At 36.8% G+C, this 18,624-nt stretch overlaps 1 protein-coding gene across 1 annotated transcript in view; it reads right to left on the reverse strand.

Moving 5' to 3' along the window:
* ABCB5 (ATP binding cassette subfamily B member 5) overlaps positions 1-18,624 on the reverse strand; it is a 130,328-nt gene that overhangs the window by 83,919 nt on the left and 27,785 nt on the right. Inside the window, exons 11-13 of the mRNA XM_008686372.1 lie at positions 15,128-15,253; positions 13,522-13,725; positions 4,674-4,844 (exon numbers count right to left, since the gene is read on the reverse strand). Coding sequence (XP_008684594.1) covers positions 4,674-4,844; positions 13,522-13,725; positions 15,128-15,253 — 501 coding nt within the window. The remainder of the gene's footprint in view (positions 1-4,673; positions 4,845-13,521; positions 13,726-15,127; positions 15,254-18,624) is intronic.

The following is an 18,624-nucleotide window of genomic DNA, read 5'->3' on the forward strand; positions in this document are numbered from 1 at the left end:
GAATTATTGGATCATATGGTAATTCTATCTTTAATAAGAGGCTAGTTTTGAAGAGTGACCTGGATTAAGATTTAGTTTAAGTTCCTAGCAGATGTATAATCTTGGGGCAATATAGCATGGTAGCTATGTGAATGAGCTAAAGAAACATGTCTGGGTCCACGTTTTGGCTTCACTGTTGCCTAGCTGTTATTCAACCTCTCTGTGCTTCAGTGTGCAAATCTGTAAAATAGGTAAATAAGCGTTCTTCTCTCATTGGGTTCTTATAAGGATTAGCTACTATCACCCATTTGTTCCTTTATTATACCTATAGCAATGACTCATGAATGGCCTCAGGGGGTCTATAAACCCCTCAATATATATTATACATCAATATTTGTGTACAAGTGCATTTGTAGATTTTTCTGAGGAGTTACAGTGGTTTATTTTTCCCTTTCTTAGTCAGATTCTCAAAGGTGACCTGATCTATCAAAAGGGGAGAAGCACTACCCTAAAATAAATTAGTGGTCTATAATTTAACACCAAGCCTAACAAATGTGAGCTTGATTAGGAAGGCTTATAAAATATTCCATGATGCTTTTAGAATGAGATATTCTCTATGCTACCTTTGTTCTTCTGGCTAAATTCCAGCCAAAGAAATCCCCTTGCAGAAATTCCCTTTCTGTTCTCAACTATGATAATGTTGCTACAAATGGTTTAAAAAAAAAAGAAAGAAAGAAAGAAAGGAGAAGAAAAAAATGAATAAAACCCCAATTCTACATATAACAAGCAAGATATTTAATTGACAAAGATGCACCAAAATGTGTAATAATTAATCTATCTTTAACTTTGGATAACCACTTCTTTGGGCTTAATTTAACAAAGTAGCCCACAGCTTAATGCAGTATACCAATTTTCTTATTGTTCAGTTCCCCAAGTAATATAAATATGTTAAGGCGCCTCTGGGGAAGATCAACAGAATGCATCACAGTGAGAAAGAGCAGTATTGATAAAGAAAAGCCCATGAGGGCTGCAACAAAGCTGCTCTGCCTCTTCAAAGAATAAAATTGCAATGGAAACCCTTCCCTCATAATTAGCAAAGGGTTTTTTTAAAGGTTCTCCATTGATGTGGTGTAGCTGACCCTCCCTTAGTAATAATTATCCCTAGATTTGCATACCACTTTTAACATTTCAAAGAGCTTTCACAGGCTTTATCCTAAAGTCAGTGTGGGCTTCCTCTGCTCCCCCAGGGGCCTACAGGTGTTTACTGCCATTCCTCCTCTACTGGGAGTGAATGGAAGCCTGCTGCCTTGGCCTGCTGGGTCCAAACCAGTAGCAGAGCGGAACCACATAGCCTTTAGCATAAATCTTTATCCACTGACCCTAGGTCCTCCTCATGAACAAAAAAGCGAAACAAAACTACTTTGCAGCAAGCCTAACTTAAGAAATCCAGAAAATAGAACTTCAGGCCTTGAAACTATTCTGTAGCACACTCATACATTTAACAAATGCTTACTGGCCATAAACTAAGGACCAGTCATCATTTTAGTGCTGAAGACACTGCAGTTAACCAATCAAAGCCTTTGCCACCACTGAGTTTACATTCCAGTGGGGGAAAGAGAGACAACAAAATAAACAAATACACACATAGTACGTTAGCTGCTAAGAAGTGCTATGGCATGTTTAAAGAGCAGCCAATGTTGGGGGGAGCAGTGGGATGTGAGGTTCCAAAAGGAGTTTGGAGACTGACTCCACAGAACCTTGTAGCATATTGTACAGAATTTGGATTTTACTCAGAGTGAGTTAAGAAGCCATTGGAGGATTTGAAGCAGAAGCATGACATATTCACATTTACATTTTAGTAGCATCACCTGACTGCTGTGTTAAAACAGATTGCATGGGCATGGGCTGAGGCAAGAAGTTAGCTACTGCAATAATCCAAATGAGGACAAGAGTGATAGATCCCTGATGCTCTTTTAGTCAAAATTTACCCTCTGCTCCAGGAACTACTGATTTGATTTCTTTTCTTCCTTCCTTCCTTCCTTCCTTCCTTCCTTCCTTCCTTCCTTCCTTCCTTCCTTCCTTTTTTTTAGATTTATTTGTTTTTATTTTAGAGAGAGAGAGAGCGCACGTGGGGTGGGGAAGTGCACAGGGAGAAGGAGAGAAAGAATCTCAAACAGACTCTCCACTGGGCGGGGAGCCCGATGTGGGGCTTGATCTCATGACCTTGAGATCATGACCTGAGTTGAAATCAAGAGTTGGATGCTTCAGTGACTGCTTTTAGATAAGTGACTGCTTTAGATAAGATAACTAATCACTACAGATTAGTTTTACTGGTTCTAGAACTTGATGTAAGTGGAAGACAATGGGGGTAATGGAGAGGATGGGCTGGAACAGGTGAAGGCTGGGTCCCGAAGTAGGTGCATACAGCATTCACCAACAAGAAGGGATACATTCTATTGTTCCCTCTTTATTTGGTTAGTAGTTTACAAGATTATTTTGAGCTATAAAAATCTACTAACTGTTGTACGTTAGGCCACATTATGTAGCAGGTCTGAGAATTCTTAGATGAGCAGAAATGAGATCTGCTGCATGCCCTCCCTTCTTAGGTAGGGACCTCTCCAAAGGTTTGATTCCACAACTGCCCTTTGTGTGGTATGTATGGAAGACTCTCATGGCACTGGAGTTACCTTGACTATATTTTAATTCTCCTCTTTGCTGTGAGTCATTTTCCAATCAACTGAGGCATATATAATTACTCAGTTTACTGTGCTACTTGTAACCCCACTTGTTACCATTTACCTTCATCCCACAAAAGACCAGCAAAACCTACTTAAAGCAGTTTTACACCTATACATCTCCACAATGTTGATAATCCCCTAACCTTAAAAAAGTGAAAAACAATATAGTAAATGAATTTTAGAAAACTTTAATTCCCTCATAATTCTGCCATACAACTGTTGGTATTTTCATATATATTGTCTTCATTTTTGTGCACATGCACACCTATTGTATGTAACTGTAATCATAGTTTACATTTTGTGTTGTTCTTTTTTTATTATGATATAGATTTCATTTTAACCAGTAGTAAAAAAACAAAACAAAACAACTTTTATTAATTTATTATGTTACCAAGCAACTATTATTTTAAAAGTTTGAACAAGTTTTGATTGCCTGATGTGATTAACACATTGGATGAAAAGACAATGGGCACTTAACCTCTAAACAACGCTGGAACCTATTACAATATGTTTTTAAAAATCTTATATATATGTTAATTATATCTCAATAAAACAAAAGCAAATCTTATGTAAGTTAAAAGATGGTTATGTTAAGTGTAATAATTTTTTGTACATTCAAGCCCTAAGTAATTAAGCATCACCACTGAACACAATTTGAGTGCATTCTACAGATAGAGCCTGGTCCTAGTTACTAAATATATAAAAATGAATAAAGCATCAGTCATGCCCTAGAGGGTATCATTGTTTCTTCTTCACCAAAAAGAACCAAACTGGCAAAGTGTCTACGATAAACATAGACTTTCATATTGCTTGTTTACTTTATGGAAATAAGAAATATCATGAGCAACATGTGGCACTCTTACCATGGGATAGAAACAAGGGTAAAAACTTATACTCTGACTTACAAGTGATAATAGTAACTAATAGATTATTCAATAAGCATGGGCACTCTGGCTGCCAGTATCCATTTCTGGTTGCACAAAGTTAGTATTTAAAAAGAAAAAGCCCGTCATTTTCTTAGGCAGAAAAACACATTTTCAAACAAGCTCAAAGTAATATGTGTCATTAAACCTTCTGAAGGGTCTGAAGGCCATGATTTAAAAAAGGGGTTGGGGGTGCCTGGGTGGCTCAGTTAGTTAAGAGTTTACCCTTAATTTCAGCTCAGGTCATGCTCTCAAGGTTTTGAGATTGAGCCCTGTGTCAGGCTCCATACTCAGCAGGGAGTCTGCTTGAGATTCTCTCTCTCCCTCTCCCGCTGCCCATTCTCCTGCTCACTCTCTCTCTCTCTCAAATAACTAAATTAAAAAAAAAAAAAAGTAAAAGTAGGGTTGCCCAATGAAAAAAGTATTCGATGGTTTTCATATCACTGCCAACTACTCTCCCAAATGCAATGAAATTTGGTAAAGGACCCTCCCTGCGCTGTGGTCCTGAAGCATGTCAGTAGTATGCAGTAAGCAGGAAGTTAGTGTGAGGTTAGAGGGTCTAGGGCTCTTAGAGAAGGATGGTTCAAGGGCAGGACAAACCAGACTGTATGCTTCTCCACTGGAGGTGAAATTAAGTTAAAAATTCTTTGGGGTTGCCCTAAAGAGGAAAAATGGTCACAGAAGAGAACCATAGGTGGGTATAGAAGAGACTAAGGGTGGATGTGGTTGTAGCTGTGATGGTGGTGGTGGTGTGGTGTTATTATGGGGAGGTATACAGTGCAGACCTATTGGAAAAGAGGCACATATAGGATGATTGCTTGGATATCAGTCACCTATATGTTTTTAGCACCAACTATGGCATCTTCTCTCATCCAAATCACTACCATCATGTAGTAGTTTTTATAAACTCTGCATCAATACCTTAAAGATGGCTCTGAACTCAAGAAATAATCTACTGCAGAGCCAAACTTTCTTGTGTTAAAAACAGTGTTGAACCAGGAATATGGAAATAAGAAATGATCTGCTCACTTACCTTCTCCAGTGCAGCTTGAACAACTGATTCACTTTCTGTATCTAGGGCAGATGTAGCCTCATCCAAGATCAGGACCTTTGGGTTTCGAACTAAAGCCCGAGCAATAGCGATTCTCTGTTTCTGTCCTCCACTCATTTGTGCTCCTTTTTCTCCTACTAATGTATTAAATTTCTAATGAAAAATAGGAAAGAGCACAGAAACAGAAGGCAGCATGATCAAATAATTTGAACAGGAAATGACAATCACAGTTGTGTTTTTAATACCAGCTTAATCACCACTTCAGCCTGGCTGCTTTTGACCTTTGATTTGTTCTTTGTAAAAACAAACTATATGAAAAAAAGGAGTCTAGTAAAGAGAGGACCTAAGAAAAATTTGGCTAGGACTAAAAGAAATGAGAACAGGGACACCTGGGTGGCTCAGTCGGTTAATTGTCTGCCTTCGGCTCAGGTCATGATCCCAGGGTCCAGGATCCCAGGATGGAGTTCCACGTCAGGTTCCCTGCTCAGCGGGGAGCCTGCTTCTCCCTCTCTCCCTCTGCCTGCCACTCCCCCTGCTTGTGCTCTCTCTCTCTCTGACAAATAAATAAATAAAATCTTAAAAAAAATGAGAATTTATGATCATCAAGGATTTTTAGATAGATTAACAATAATTTGAACCAATTTTCAAAGTTTTTAAAGACAGTTTTAGAATGCACTGGTATCTTTAAAAGAACCACAGTAATACAACTACATTCTTAACTTTTATTTGAAAGGTTTACTAGCAATTTAATATATTACCTACAATTTCCTTCCTGGATATTCTGAAAAAAAGTATGAGACGATTAATGCAAAAACAAACTTCTCAAAATATTTTTCCATCTTGGAACACTTTTTAGGCCTTCTTTTGCTTATTTTATTTTTTATATTTTGGGATATACATCTTTAACAGAGTAGATATCATTAGATATTTGATGTTGGAGGTAATTTCTAGAACTGATGAAACATAGTAATATTGTATTGGATTAGGTCCATGACCCAAAGCTCATTTCTTCAAGGATATAAATTTAAATAGCCTTTCTAAAACTTTGATTATTCTAGAGTCTGACCTTCAGATATTTTAAAAACATAAACCTTATTGAGAAATAATTTATACACAATAAAACTCACACATTTTAAGGATACGGCTCTATGAATTTTGACAATGAGTATAGTCATGTTATCACCACCCCACTAAAGATACAGAATATTTCCATCACCCTAGTTAGTTCCCTCATGAATCTTTCCAGTCCAAATCCACACATTGATTTGATTTTTATCACTATAAATTAATTTCACTTGTTCCAGAACTTCAAATAAACAGAATCATACAGTGCATGCCTTCTTCAAATTTGACTTATTTTTTAAGAGCCGTTTTAGGTTCATAGTACAATGGAGAAGAAGGTATAGAGATTTCCCATATACCTTAGCCACACACATTCCACACACATGCAATGTCCCCCATTCCACAGGATGTCCCCTCATCCAACATCCTCCACAAGAGTGGTACATTTGTTATAACTGATGAACCTACATTGACACATCATAATCACCCAAATCCATAGGTTACATTAGGATTCACTCTTGGTGTTGTACATTTTATGAGTTTGGACAAATGTTTAATGACATGTATCCAATTGTTATAGTATCATACACAGTATTTTCACTACCCTAAAAATCCTCTGTGCTCTGTCTATTCTTCCCCACCTCCACTTCAAACTTTGACAACCACTCATCTTTTTTACTGTTTCCATAGTTTTGCCTTTTCAAGAATGTCATATAGTTGAAGTCATACAGTATGTAGCTTTTTCCAACTGGTTTCTTCCACTTAGTAATATGCATTTAGGATTTTTCCATGTTTTCATGGCTTGATTGATCATTCTTTTTAGCACTGAATAACATCCCATTGTCTGGACATACCACTGTTTATTTATCCATTCACCTACTGAAAGACATCTTGGTTGCTTCCAAGCTTTGGTGATACAAATAAAGCTGCTATAAACATCTGTGTGTAGGTTTTTGTGTGAACCTAAGTTTTCAACTCCTTTGGGTGAATACCAAGGAGCATGATTACTAGATAATATAAGAATGTTTAGTTTTAAAAGAAACCAAAAAAACTGTCTTCCCAAATGTTCTTACCAATTTGTATTCCCAGCAGCAATGAATGGGAGTTCTTGTTGCTCCACATCCTGGTCAGCATATGGTATTGTCAAGTGTTTTGGATTTTGGCTATTCTAAAAGGCATGTAGTAGTATCTCATTGTTTTATTTTGCATTTCCCTGATGACATATGATGTGGAACATCTTTTCACACACTTATTTGCCATCAGCATATCTCCTTTGGTGAAGTGTCTTTGAAGATCTTTTGCCTATTTTTTAAATCAGGGTGTTTTCTTATTGTTGAATTTTAAGATCTGTTTATATATTTTTGGATAATAGTCTTTTATTGGATTTGTGTTTTGCAAATGTTTTCACCCAGTCTGTGGCTTATCTTCTCATGCTTTTCACATTGTCTTCTGCAGAGCAGAAGTTTTAATTTTAATGAAGCTCAGCTTATCAAAGACTTCTTTCATGGTTTGTGCCTTTGATGTTATATCTAAAAAATCTTGCCATACCCAAAGCATCTTGGTTTTCTTGTACTTTATCTCCAGGAGTTTTATCATTTTGTATTTCATATTTAGGTCTCTGATTGATTTTAATTTTTGTGAAGGTATAAGTTCTGTGTCTAGATTTATTTTTTTTACGTGTGCATGTCCAGTTGTTCCATTTGTTCATTAAAATGAGCAATAATACATATTGTATGTGCTCTGTTGTATTGCCTATGCGCTTTTGTCATAGACTAGCTGATTATATTTATGTGAGTCTGTTTCTAAACTCTGTATTCTGTTCCATTGATCTATTTGCCTATTCTTTCACCAGTACCACACTGTCTTGATTACTGTAGCTTTATAATAAGTTTTAAAGTTAGATAGTATTGTCCTTTAACTTTGATCTTCTTCAATATTGTGTTGTCTATTGTGGGTCTTTTACCCATCCATATAGACATTAGAATTGGTTTGTTGATATCCACAAAATAACTTGCTAGGATTTTGATTGGAATTGCATTGAATCTATAGATCAAGTTGGGAAGAACTGACATCTGGCAATATTGAGTCTTTCTCTCCACAAACATGGAATACCTATTTAAAAAATTCTTCTTTGACTTCATTCATCAGAGTCTTGTAGTCTTCTTTATATAGTTCTTGTACATTGTTAGATTTAAACCTAAGTAATTCATTTTTTTGGTTGCTAATATAAATAGTATTGTGCTTTTAATGTCAGATTCCACTTGTTCATTGCTGATATATAGGAAAATGACTGACTTTTGTATATTAACCTTGTATCCTGCAGCCTTGCTACAATTCCAGTGTGTACTTTTTTGTTCTGTCCTAGCTAACATAATATTTTTGAGATTCATCCCTGTTGTGTGCATCAGCAATTCCCTCCTATTTATTTTTGAGTAGTGCTTCAACAATGTGAATCTACCTTGGCTTACCAAATTCAACAAAAACAAATAAAAACAAAAAACCATGGAGCTCAGTTAATTTTGATTTTCAGTTAGCAGTGAATACTTCTTTAGCATAAGTATATCACATACAATATTTAGGATATACTTATGCTACAATTATTCATTGTTTATCTGAAATTCAAAATGTACTGAAAATCTTGAATTTCATCTAACAATCATATATCGATTACAATTTGTTTATCTATTCAGCTGCTGATGAACATCTGGATTATTTCCAACTTTTCAATAGTATGAATAAAGCTGCTACAAACATTCATGTACATAATATTCTTGTGGTCATATTTTTATTTCTTTTGTTGGAAAAATACGTGGGAATAGAATGCTGAGTCTTAAATGTATGTTTAACATTATAATAAAGTGCCAAATTTATTTCTAAAATAACTGTACCAATTCACTTTATTCAGAATGAATAAGAGATTTAATTGTTTTACATCGTCATCAAAAGTTATTATTGTTATTCTTTTTCGTTTTGGCCATTCTAGCAAGTGTGGAATGCTATCTAACTGAGGTTTAACTCTGGATTTCCCTGTTGACTAATAATGTTGAATATTTTTCATATGTATATTTATGGGTGTCTGAAATATCTGTTCAAGTTTGTACTTTACTTTTGGTTTTATTATTGGGTTATAAGAGTTATATCTATCTATCTATCTATCTATCTATCTATCTATCTATCTATCATCTATCTATCTATCATCTATCTCCTGGGTGCATGTCCTTTGTCAGATCTGTGTATTGTGAATATTTTCTTTCATTCTGTCTTGTCTTTTTACCTTCTAAATAGTGTATTTTAAAAGGTTTTAATTTCAATAAAGTTCAATTTATCATTTTTTTAAATAGTAAATGCTTTTCTATCTAAGAAATCCTCGGCTACTTCAAAGTCACAAAGGTTTTTCACCCAAGTTTTTATTTTTGAAGTTCGATACTTTAAGTTTTTTTTTTTTTTTAAGTTTAATTTATTTTTAGAGAGAGACAGCGTGAGCATAAGTGGGAAGAGGGGCAGAGGGAAAGAATCTCAAGCAGACTCCTTGTTGAGTGGGGAGACTTACTTGGGGCTCAATCACATGACCCTGAGATCATGACCTGAGCTGAAATCAAGAGTTGGACGCTCAACTGACTGAGCCACCCTGGCGTCCCTTGATAGTTTAAGTTTTTACATATGATCTAAAATCCATGGCAAATTAATATGTGTGTATGGGGTGAGGTAAGGGCCACATTTAATTTGTTTTTCTCATATGAATATCCAATTTTTCCAGCACCATTTGTTGAAAAAACTTTCCTTTCCCCCAAAGAATTAATACTGGCCTTGCCAAAAATCATTTGACTAGATATGTGTGGGTCTATTTCTGGACTCTATTCTATTCTACTGATCTACATGTCCATTGTTGTGCCATTTCCTCTGCTTTAATTGCTGTCTTAAAATTAGATATTGTATGTCTTTCAGCTTTGCTGGTTTTTTTTCCGTAATCTTAAAATTAGATATTGTATGTCTTTCAGCTTTGCTGGTTTTTTTTCTGTAATTGTTTTGCCTATTTTTGGTCCTTTAAATTTTCAAATAAATTCTGGAAGCAGCAGGTCAATTTCTAGACACACACACACACAAAGACTACTGGGATTTTGATTGGTATTTGATTTTTGGGAGAACACATATCTTTAAAAATACGGCATCTCTAAAGCAATGGAATAAGTTACATTCTATTTATTTAGATCTTTAGTTTCTCTCAGAAACATTTCATATTTTTCCCATAGAAGATTTACACCTTACATTAAATTTGTTCTATTTTAATATATTTTGATGCTACTTTGAATGCCACTTGTAATTTTATTTTCATTTGTAACTGTTGCCACTATTTAGAAATCTAGTCAACTCTAGGTCTTACTAAGATTATCTACTTCTTTATGACTGAGTTTTGGTAGTTTGTGTCTCTCAATAAATTGACCCTCAACTAAGTTGACAAATTCATAGTCATAGCTTTACTCATACTTTTCCTGTAATATTTTAATCTCCTTGAGATCATTAGTGATGTACTACTATCTTTCATTCCTGATATTGGTAATTTCTCTTCTCTTTTTTGATTCTTTATCAGCCTTGCTATCGTTTTACTGATTTCATTAATCTTCTCAAGCAAACAGCTTTTGATTTTAATGATTGTTTCTAATGTTTTTCTGTTTTTGCTTTCACTGATTTTTGCTCTAATCTTGATTATTTCCCTTCTGCTTTCTTTGGGTTCAACTTGCTCTTCTTACTCTAGTTTCTCAAATTAGAAGCTTCATTTACAAATTTTGGATCTTTTTTCTTTCTAAAAGAAGAATTTAATGCTGTAACTTTATCCTAAAGCAGTTCTTTAACTGTATTCTACAAGTACTGATACACAGCAGTTTCATTTTCATTTAGTTAAAAATAGTCATTAATTTTCCTTGAAATGTCCTCATTTAGCCATAAATTATCTAGAAGTGAGTTATTTAATTTTCATATATTTGTGGATTTTCCAGTCTATGGCCATACCACCCTGAACGCGCCCAAGCTCATCAGATGTTTGCGGATTTTCCAGATATATTTCTGTTACTGATTTCTACACTTTAATTCTGTTATCATCTGAGAACATTTTTTGTATGTTTTCTTTGAACTTGCAAAGTTTCTTTTTAAAAAATGGCCCAGAATATTGTTTATCTCAGTGAATGTTCCATGTGTACTTGAAAAGAATGTATTCTGTTATTATTGGTGGAGTGTTCTATATATGTCAGTTAGATCTAGTTGGTTGATAACATTGTGCAGGTCATCTATAGCCTTATTGATTTTCTGCCTAGTTGTTCTATCAAGTACCGAAGGCTTCAATAAAACTGTGGGTTTGTCTATTTCTCCTTTCAGGTGTTAGCAGTTTCTACTTCATGCATTTTGAGGCATAAACATTTAGATTATGATTTCTTGCTTACGGGTCATAGTTTCCTGTTTCTTTGTATATCTAATTGTTGAAGAATATATGCTGAATTCTGTACATGTTATGTTGGAGAAACTCTGAATTCTGTTTTCTCTTGAAAACAAAGTTGATTTTTGTTCTAGTAAGCAATTCAACCCTGACTGATCATTTCAAGCTTGTGTAATCCTGGTTTTATGCATTGCTGGGGTGAATATGTAGAAAATCTCTAAATTTGGCAGGACCCAACCTATAAGTTTTATCTCCTCTAGGGATCTTGTCATGGCTTGATTTTAGAATTTGTTAGGGCAGGTCTAGAGTCAGCATACTCTAAGGTATGGACTTTACTCTTAAGGTGTGGCCTTTTTCGGTGTCTCAGCTATATGCTTGAGGTATTAAAAAGGTGTTAATGTTCTCTCTCCACTCTGGCTGGGCTGTGCTTTACATCCCCATCACACTCCTTGACTTGTAGTATCTCTGTTCTACTCAGCTTTGTAGCAGCTGCTCCCTGGTAATCCCTGGTAAGTCTTATGCTCAGATATGGATTCCCAAGGGGTGCCTGCAGGGACTTCTACCCCTGTACCTTAACTCCACAGCTCTTTCATTTTCTCTCCAGTTGCTTAATTTCTACCTGAAATTCTATCTCTGCCTTTCAGTTTAGTGGAGTGCCATGTTCTGTCTTGATTCTAGTTGACAGAGATGGGGTCGGAGATTTGTTCCTATGCGGAATACTGCAAATTCATGGACTTTCCTCATGAGTTTCCTTTCTCTCAGGGATCAAAGTTTTGTGTTACCTCTTGTCCAATACTTGGAAACAATATCTTTAAGAGTTACATTAAATTTACAGCAAGGGACATCTTTGTGTAAATACTGGCCTTTTACTAAAAGCAAGTAGTAACTTACAGGGTATGATTTAAGAGGTTCCAGAAAACTCCCTAATTCCAAGTGGGAAACTGAAGAGCCTTGGTGTTTGAGGAAAAGAAGTCATCGAAAGTGCCAAAAGGTCAAAGAAAGAAAGTCTGTTTTCCAAAACTACAAGGCAAAGTATGACCTCAAGCCCTTAATGAGTTTGCTATTCCAATTATGAACCTAAATAATGGGGATAAAAGGTAATTATTAACATAACGGAAGTTTTTATTAAAAGAAACAAAAGGAAGAACAAAATTATTATGACCCATGGAGTATATATATCCACCGAAAAATATATCCACTGAAATAAACTTTTTTGTTACTGTTGCCTTTTGATATAATAGAATTTTATTCTGTATTTTATTTTTTAAAGATTTATTTATTTATTTTAGTGAGAGAGAGAGAGGGAGATATGTGCACGTGGTGGGGAGGTGCAGAGGGAGTGGGAGAGAGAGTATCTCAAGCAGACTCCCTGCTGAGCACAGAGCCCACCACAGGGCTTGATCTCAGGACCCTGAGATCATGACCTGAGCTGAAACCAAGAGTCAGACGCTTAACTGACTGCACCACCCAGGAACCTCTTATTCTGTATTTTAATTTCAAATCTCATCCCTTTGTAATTTACAGGGTGCTCCCCACAACAGTTTCAGGTGATACTGATGAATGAATACTTCGGGAAATGTAAATATGGTTTTATAGCCATCACTTCTAAATATCCATTAGGATCTGATATATCCCAATATCAAGAGTTTTAGTTTATTCTATCTCTTTCCAAATATGATTTTACATTTCTTGTCCGATTTTGGCTTCTTGTGCTTCTAAAAAATGATCCTAGTTTTCCTTTTGCCTTATCATAGAACCAATCTCAACACTGTGACATTCCCACGTTTAGCCACAAGATGGCCTTACAAATCAACATTTTGCAGACACAGCAATTCTCAGCTTGGACTGCTGATTTAATCTCATATTTCTTTGTTATATTTTAATATATCCTTCATTTATTTTTCTTTTCCAGTTGCAGTGAGAACGAATAAGAACTAAATATGATTTTTAAAAACTGACCTTTCAAGGATGCATTTCTTCTTTTGGTTGCTGCCATGCTTTCTCATTTATAGACGTTTCATCTAGGACAATCCAACAATTTATTCACACTCTCCCTACTCTGTAAAAGTTATTGTTTTGTTATCTTATTTTTGGAATATTGCACTACTTTAGTTCTTTTTTTTTTTTTAAGATTTTATTCATTTATTTGAGAAAGAGAAAGAAAGCACAAGAGGCGGAGGGTCAGAGGGAGAAGCAGACTTCCTGCTGAGCAGGAAGACTGATGCAGGACTCAAGGATCAGGACCTGAGCCAAAGGCAGATGCTTAACTGACTGAGCCACCCAGGTGCCCTGCACTACTTTAGTTCTAAGCTAAGACCACAGGCTACATAGTGTACTTACATTGGGAAATGCCATTATAAAATCATAAGCATTTGCTTCCTTTGCTGCTTTCTCAACCTCTTCATCAGTCACTCCATCTCGTCCATATTTAATATTGTTATTAATGGTGGTCTCAAACAAAACAGGCTCTTGGCTAACCACTCCAATATGTTCTCGATAATGGTGCACATTTAAAGTTCTGATGTCATTCCCATCCACCGTGATCTGCCAAACCAAAGGAATGAATCATGTTGTGATGCCTTATACTGCATTGGGTTTAGAGTCTTTTTTACTAGTTCAAACCATAAGCTGAGAAGCAGGGTGTTTCAGGGATCAAAGACTTATTTTGATAAAATATTTATAGTATGTATATTGTCAGCAGACTTTTTCTGATAGACGGGAACCAATAAAACGTCAAAACCTGGCTTAAAATCTTGTTAAACCACCTGAATATCTTAACTCTAAGAAAAACAAATTAGTTACTATGTAGATAACATGCTACAGGAGCCACAAATGTTACAATGTCAACACATGCAACAAACTTCAGTTTTGTTATTTTAAGACTGATGTGACCTTTGCATATTTTTCTAGGAAATACACTTTCTTTTTCTTTTTTTTTTAAGTTTTATTTCCCATGTGGGGCTCAAACTCACAACCCTGAGATCAAGAGTCACATGCTCACATGCTCTTCTAATTCAGCCAGTCAGGTGACTCTAGGAAATATCCTTTCTTCTCTTCAACACCCCACTTCACTGCAAAAGGTAAAAATGTCTTCTATTCATTTATATAAATAATAGTAAATGAACACAGTCTTCTTCATAGATAGTGCCATTACCCATTACTCCAAATATGCCAATGGCAGAGCCAAGGTTTGATAATTATAACTCACAGAGCTTATCTTTCTTACCTACTTTGGTATTCTCTCTGGGCATGGGTATTCTATACAACTGCTTTATGTATGGAATGCTTATCCAATAACTTATTTATTTAATATTAGTATGAATACATGAGTCTAATATACTCCAAATGAAGACTTAGGAAGTCAAATTTAAATGAAACCAGGCTCTAGCAGAGGAGATTTTAAATAGCTGAAAATCTGAATAGAAGCATTAAGAATTATGCTTCTGTGACTATCATAGTCTTATTCTCTATGCTATTTCAAGGGTAACAAAGTCGAGTGCAACATTATGGATGATAGAAAAAATTAGAGACTATATTTTCTACAGATATTATTCTGGGATGTTTTGAGAAACTGGTAATCTTGTAAATTCTGGGTACTACAAATTATGTTATTTTTCTCCACAGCTTTCATCACCTTCTAACATACTATATGGTTTACTTATTTTATTTGTCGGTCTCTACTTATTATAGTATAAATTTGATGATGGCAAAGGTTTTTATGCTTTGCTCATCAATGTTCCCCAGGACCCAGAACAGTGCCTAGCACACAGTAGGTGTTCAAAAAATATTTGGTGAATGAATGAATATGCAGGAAAGAAAGTGAATTGGCTTTTCTCAGCTCCACTGTTAAAAATTAAAAATTGATATAGCTGTAAGCTTTCTATTATAGGTGGTACTTCCTAATTTCATCATATGGACTACGAATGATTTTGCTAGGTGCACTTACAAAGCCGTCGTCAGGATCATATAACCTTTGTAGAAGCTGGACTGTAGTACTCTTCCCACTGCCGCTGGGGCCAACCAAGGCTACTGACTCTCCAGACTTAATTCTGAGATTCAGATTTTTCAAAATCTATTGGGATGTAGGGGAAAAATTCTATAAAAGTAGGTAAGTGAGAATATGATTCACATATTTTCAGAAATTTAATGTATAATTATAAACAGAAAATGAATTCTTCTGTGACACTTAAAAACAGATTTAGATCTTGTTTTGTTTCAGGTACATGTATAATAAAAACTTACACAATTTTGGAAAATGTTATTAAAAAATCTCTCTATATAAAAAGGAGATGGTAACATCTCTCTATATAAAAAGGAGATCTAGATTAAGAGAACTCATAGAATATTAACTAGCCATAGCAAACTGATCCCATTTTCAATTTATATCAGTTTAGGGACTACCAAGTTAGTGAAAGCTTTTATCTTCTAATTTGCAACAATTTTTTTTTAAAGATTTTATTTATTTATTTGACAGCCAGCCAGCGAGAGAGGGAACACAAGCAGGGGGAGTGGGAGAGGAAGAAGCAGGCTCCCAGCGTAGGAGCCTGATGTGGGGCTCGATCCCAGAATGCCGGGATCATGACCTGAGCCAAAGGCAGAGGCCTAACGACTGAGCCACCCAGGCACCCCTAATTTGCAACAATTGAATGAAATCTTCCCACGGGTTATTTAAGGAAATTCTTTCTTAAAAAATATATTTAACATTATCACAAAATATATTGCAAGTAAAGCAACCAGCAAGACTCCCTAGGTGCTCCCATGAACGGGATTCCACCATTAGAAACCCTAGTTTTTTAGTAGATCTCATGGGGACATTTCAACTCTGGGTAGAACTTTAAAATTTTTATCAATAACTGAGGGTTGCTACCAGCTTTTAGTGTCCTATAGACTTGCGATTTGAAAGAAGCCTGACAAATAATTTCCCTACCAAAACGACAATAGCAATCAAACCCTCACCTATCTTTGCTTGCGTTTGCATGTACTCAGCCAGAAAACCTAGGAATCTCTACTTGAACTCTCTCACTTTGATCTCCCCATTTGTAAAGAAACAGACACTTTAAATAAGCTAAACAAAACCTTCAAATAGCCAAGCAGAGAATTCTGTAAAGGAGGTGAGAAACTGGGGAGTCCTGGTGGGAGTACGCCCTCTCCCATCTGCAATTCCACTCTGGAGTTGGTTTCTGTACTTTCCTTGGAAGAATCTGTGTTTTTGTTTTGTTTTTTTAAGGTTTTATTTATTTATTTGTCAGGGAGATAGAGAGCACAAGCGGGGGGAACGGCGGGCAAAGGGAGAAGCAGGTTCCCCACTGAGCAAGGAGCCCAAAGTGGAACTTGATCCCAGAACACTGGGATCATGACCTGAGCCGAAGGCAGGTGCTTAACCGACTGAGCCACCCAGGCATCCCAAGAATCTGTGTTTTGTTTACTTAAAGCGGTAGACTTTTTCTTTGTTTAAAATTATTCATTCTTTAGCTTAAAAAAAAGGGCCATATTTCAAAAGTTCACTTAAAAATAGTTGTTTAAAACCCAGAGAGAATTTACCATGCGATATAATGGCAAATTGGTACTTAAGTCTTCAAGAACCAACCCAAATGAAGTTGCAAATGCTGTGCTTATGTTAAGAAAAATGTAGAAGACAACACTATTCCAGTAATGGTCATTAAGTAACAAAAATTTAAAAAAATAAAGAGCTCTGAAAAGAGAATTTCGATCAAGAAGTTAGAGAAAAATAAGGAAGTAGGAGTAGATAGATCTCTTCTAGATGCAAATTATGTAGGGGGCATGTGGGCACTTTAAACGGTATTAAAGGTTGATTGCAATAGTAATTTTTATCAATTCTAATTAAAATCATAGTCTCCTTTTTCTTTTTCTTTCTTTTTTTTTTTTAAAGGTTTTATCTATGAGAGGGAGACAGCTAGCAGGGAGAGGAGCAGAGGGAGAGGGACAAGCAGACTGCATGCTGAGCACGGAGCCCAACACGGGGCTCAATCTCAGACTCCTGAGATCATAACCTGAGCCAAAACCAAGAGTCAGACACTAAAGGACTGAGTCACCCAGATACCCCATGGTCTCCTTTTTCTATGAAATAGGTGTTTTATTAGTAATTACTCTTTGCAATTTTTAGCTGCAACTACTTTTTTGGATAAATACACAAAATGAAAAGAAAAAGAAAAGACAGATAAATATTTTCACAAGAACTTGTCAAAAACTAAATGATGGGTACCCATGGTAGTTAAGATGGCAGAGGAGTAGGGGACCCCTTTTTCAGCTGGTCCCCTCAGTTGAGCTGGATAGGTACCAGACCAGCCTGAACATCCACGGAATCAGCCTGAGACGCAGGTAGATACATCTGGACCTCTACAAATGAACATCTCCAGCACTGAGTATTGAGGTACGAAGCAGGAAGCGGTGAAACCATGCACAGATATCGGAAGATAAACGGAAGGGGGAGGGAGGTGCCGCATTCGGGCGCCGGGAAGCGGTAGCCACCTACATGGGGGAGCGGGCGGACTCGCGGACCGGCACCTGCGAGACAGCAGACTGAGACCGTGAGCCGGGGAATGCGCGCCACCAGACTGAAAACCGGAGCTCCGGTGTGCTCACTGGAACCAGACTGAGACTGGGAGCTCCGGGAGCGCGCGGGGGCAGCTGGCGGCTGGTGGTGTTAGAAACACAAAGGACAGAGATGCGCTGGCCCTGGAAGTGAGGGCTGGGACGCCGGGTGTGGGGAGCACATGCCAGGATGCTGCAGGGTTGAGCAGCACCAACAGAAACAGAGTTGAAGTGGCCAGAACATCAGTGGAGAACATTCCGCGATCCTCTGTCGGTTAGAGCGATCAGTAGATCACTGCACAATTGACTTCAGAAGAGGACACAGCAAGCCAGCCAAAGGGAAAGTCACGCCAGAGAACAAAAGCCTGGAAATAGGCTCACGTGTGGCCCATACTCCCCATCCTCCTCTGGCAGACAGTGGAATCTTACCCGCAAACCGTTGCCTGGGTACGCACGAAACCCATCCTCCAAAGGCAGGCTGAAAAATCAAGCCCACATCCCTATAAAACAAGTGCACACTGCCTGGGGCCCGGTCACTAATTTGGGCTCTGGACAACCCCGCAACCTCTCCTCATCAGAATGACGAGAAGGAGAAATCCCCCAGCAAAGAAAAGACAATGAGTCTGTGGCCTCTGCCATAGAACTAATGGATATGGATATAACCAAATTATCAGACATGGAATTCAGAGTAACAATGGTCAAGATGATGTGTAGACATGAAAAAAGTATTAACGAATATGTTAATGAGGATACAGAATCTCTAAGGGCAGAAATGAGAGTGAATCTGGCAGAAATTAAAAATTCTATGAGCCAAATGCAGTCAAAACTAGAGGCTCTGACGGCCAGGGTGAATGAGGCAGAAGAACATATCAGCGAATTGGAGGATGGGTT

This window comes from Ursus maritimus, unplaced genomic scaffold, assembly GCF_017311325.1.
Source record: "Ursus maritimus isolate PB19 unplaced genomic scaffold, ASM1731132v1 scaffold_3, whole genome shotgun sequence".
In the NCBI taxonomy this organism is placed as follows: domain Eukaryota; kingdom Metazoa; phylum Chordata; class Mammalia; order Carnivora; family Ursidae; genus Ursus; species Ursus maritimus.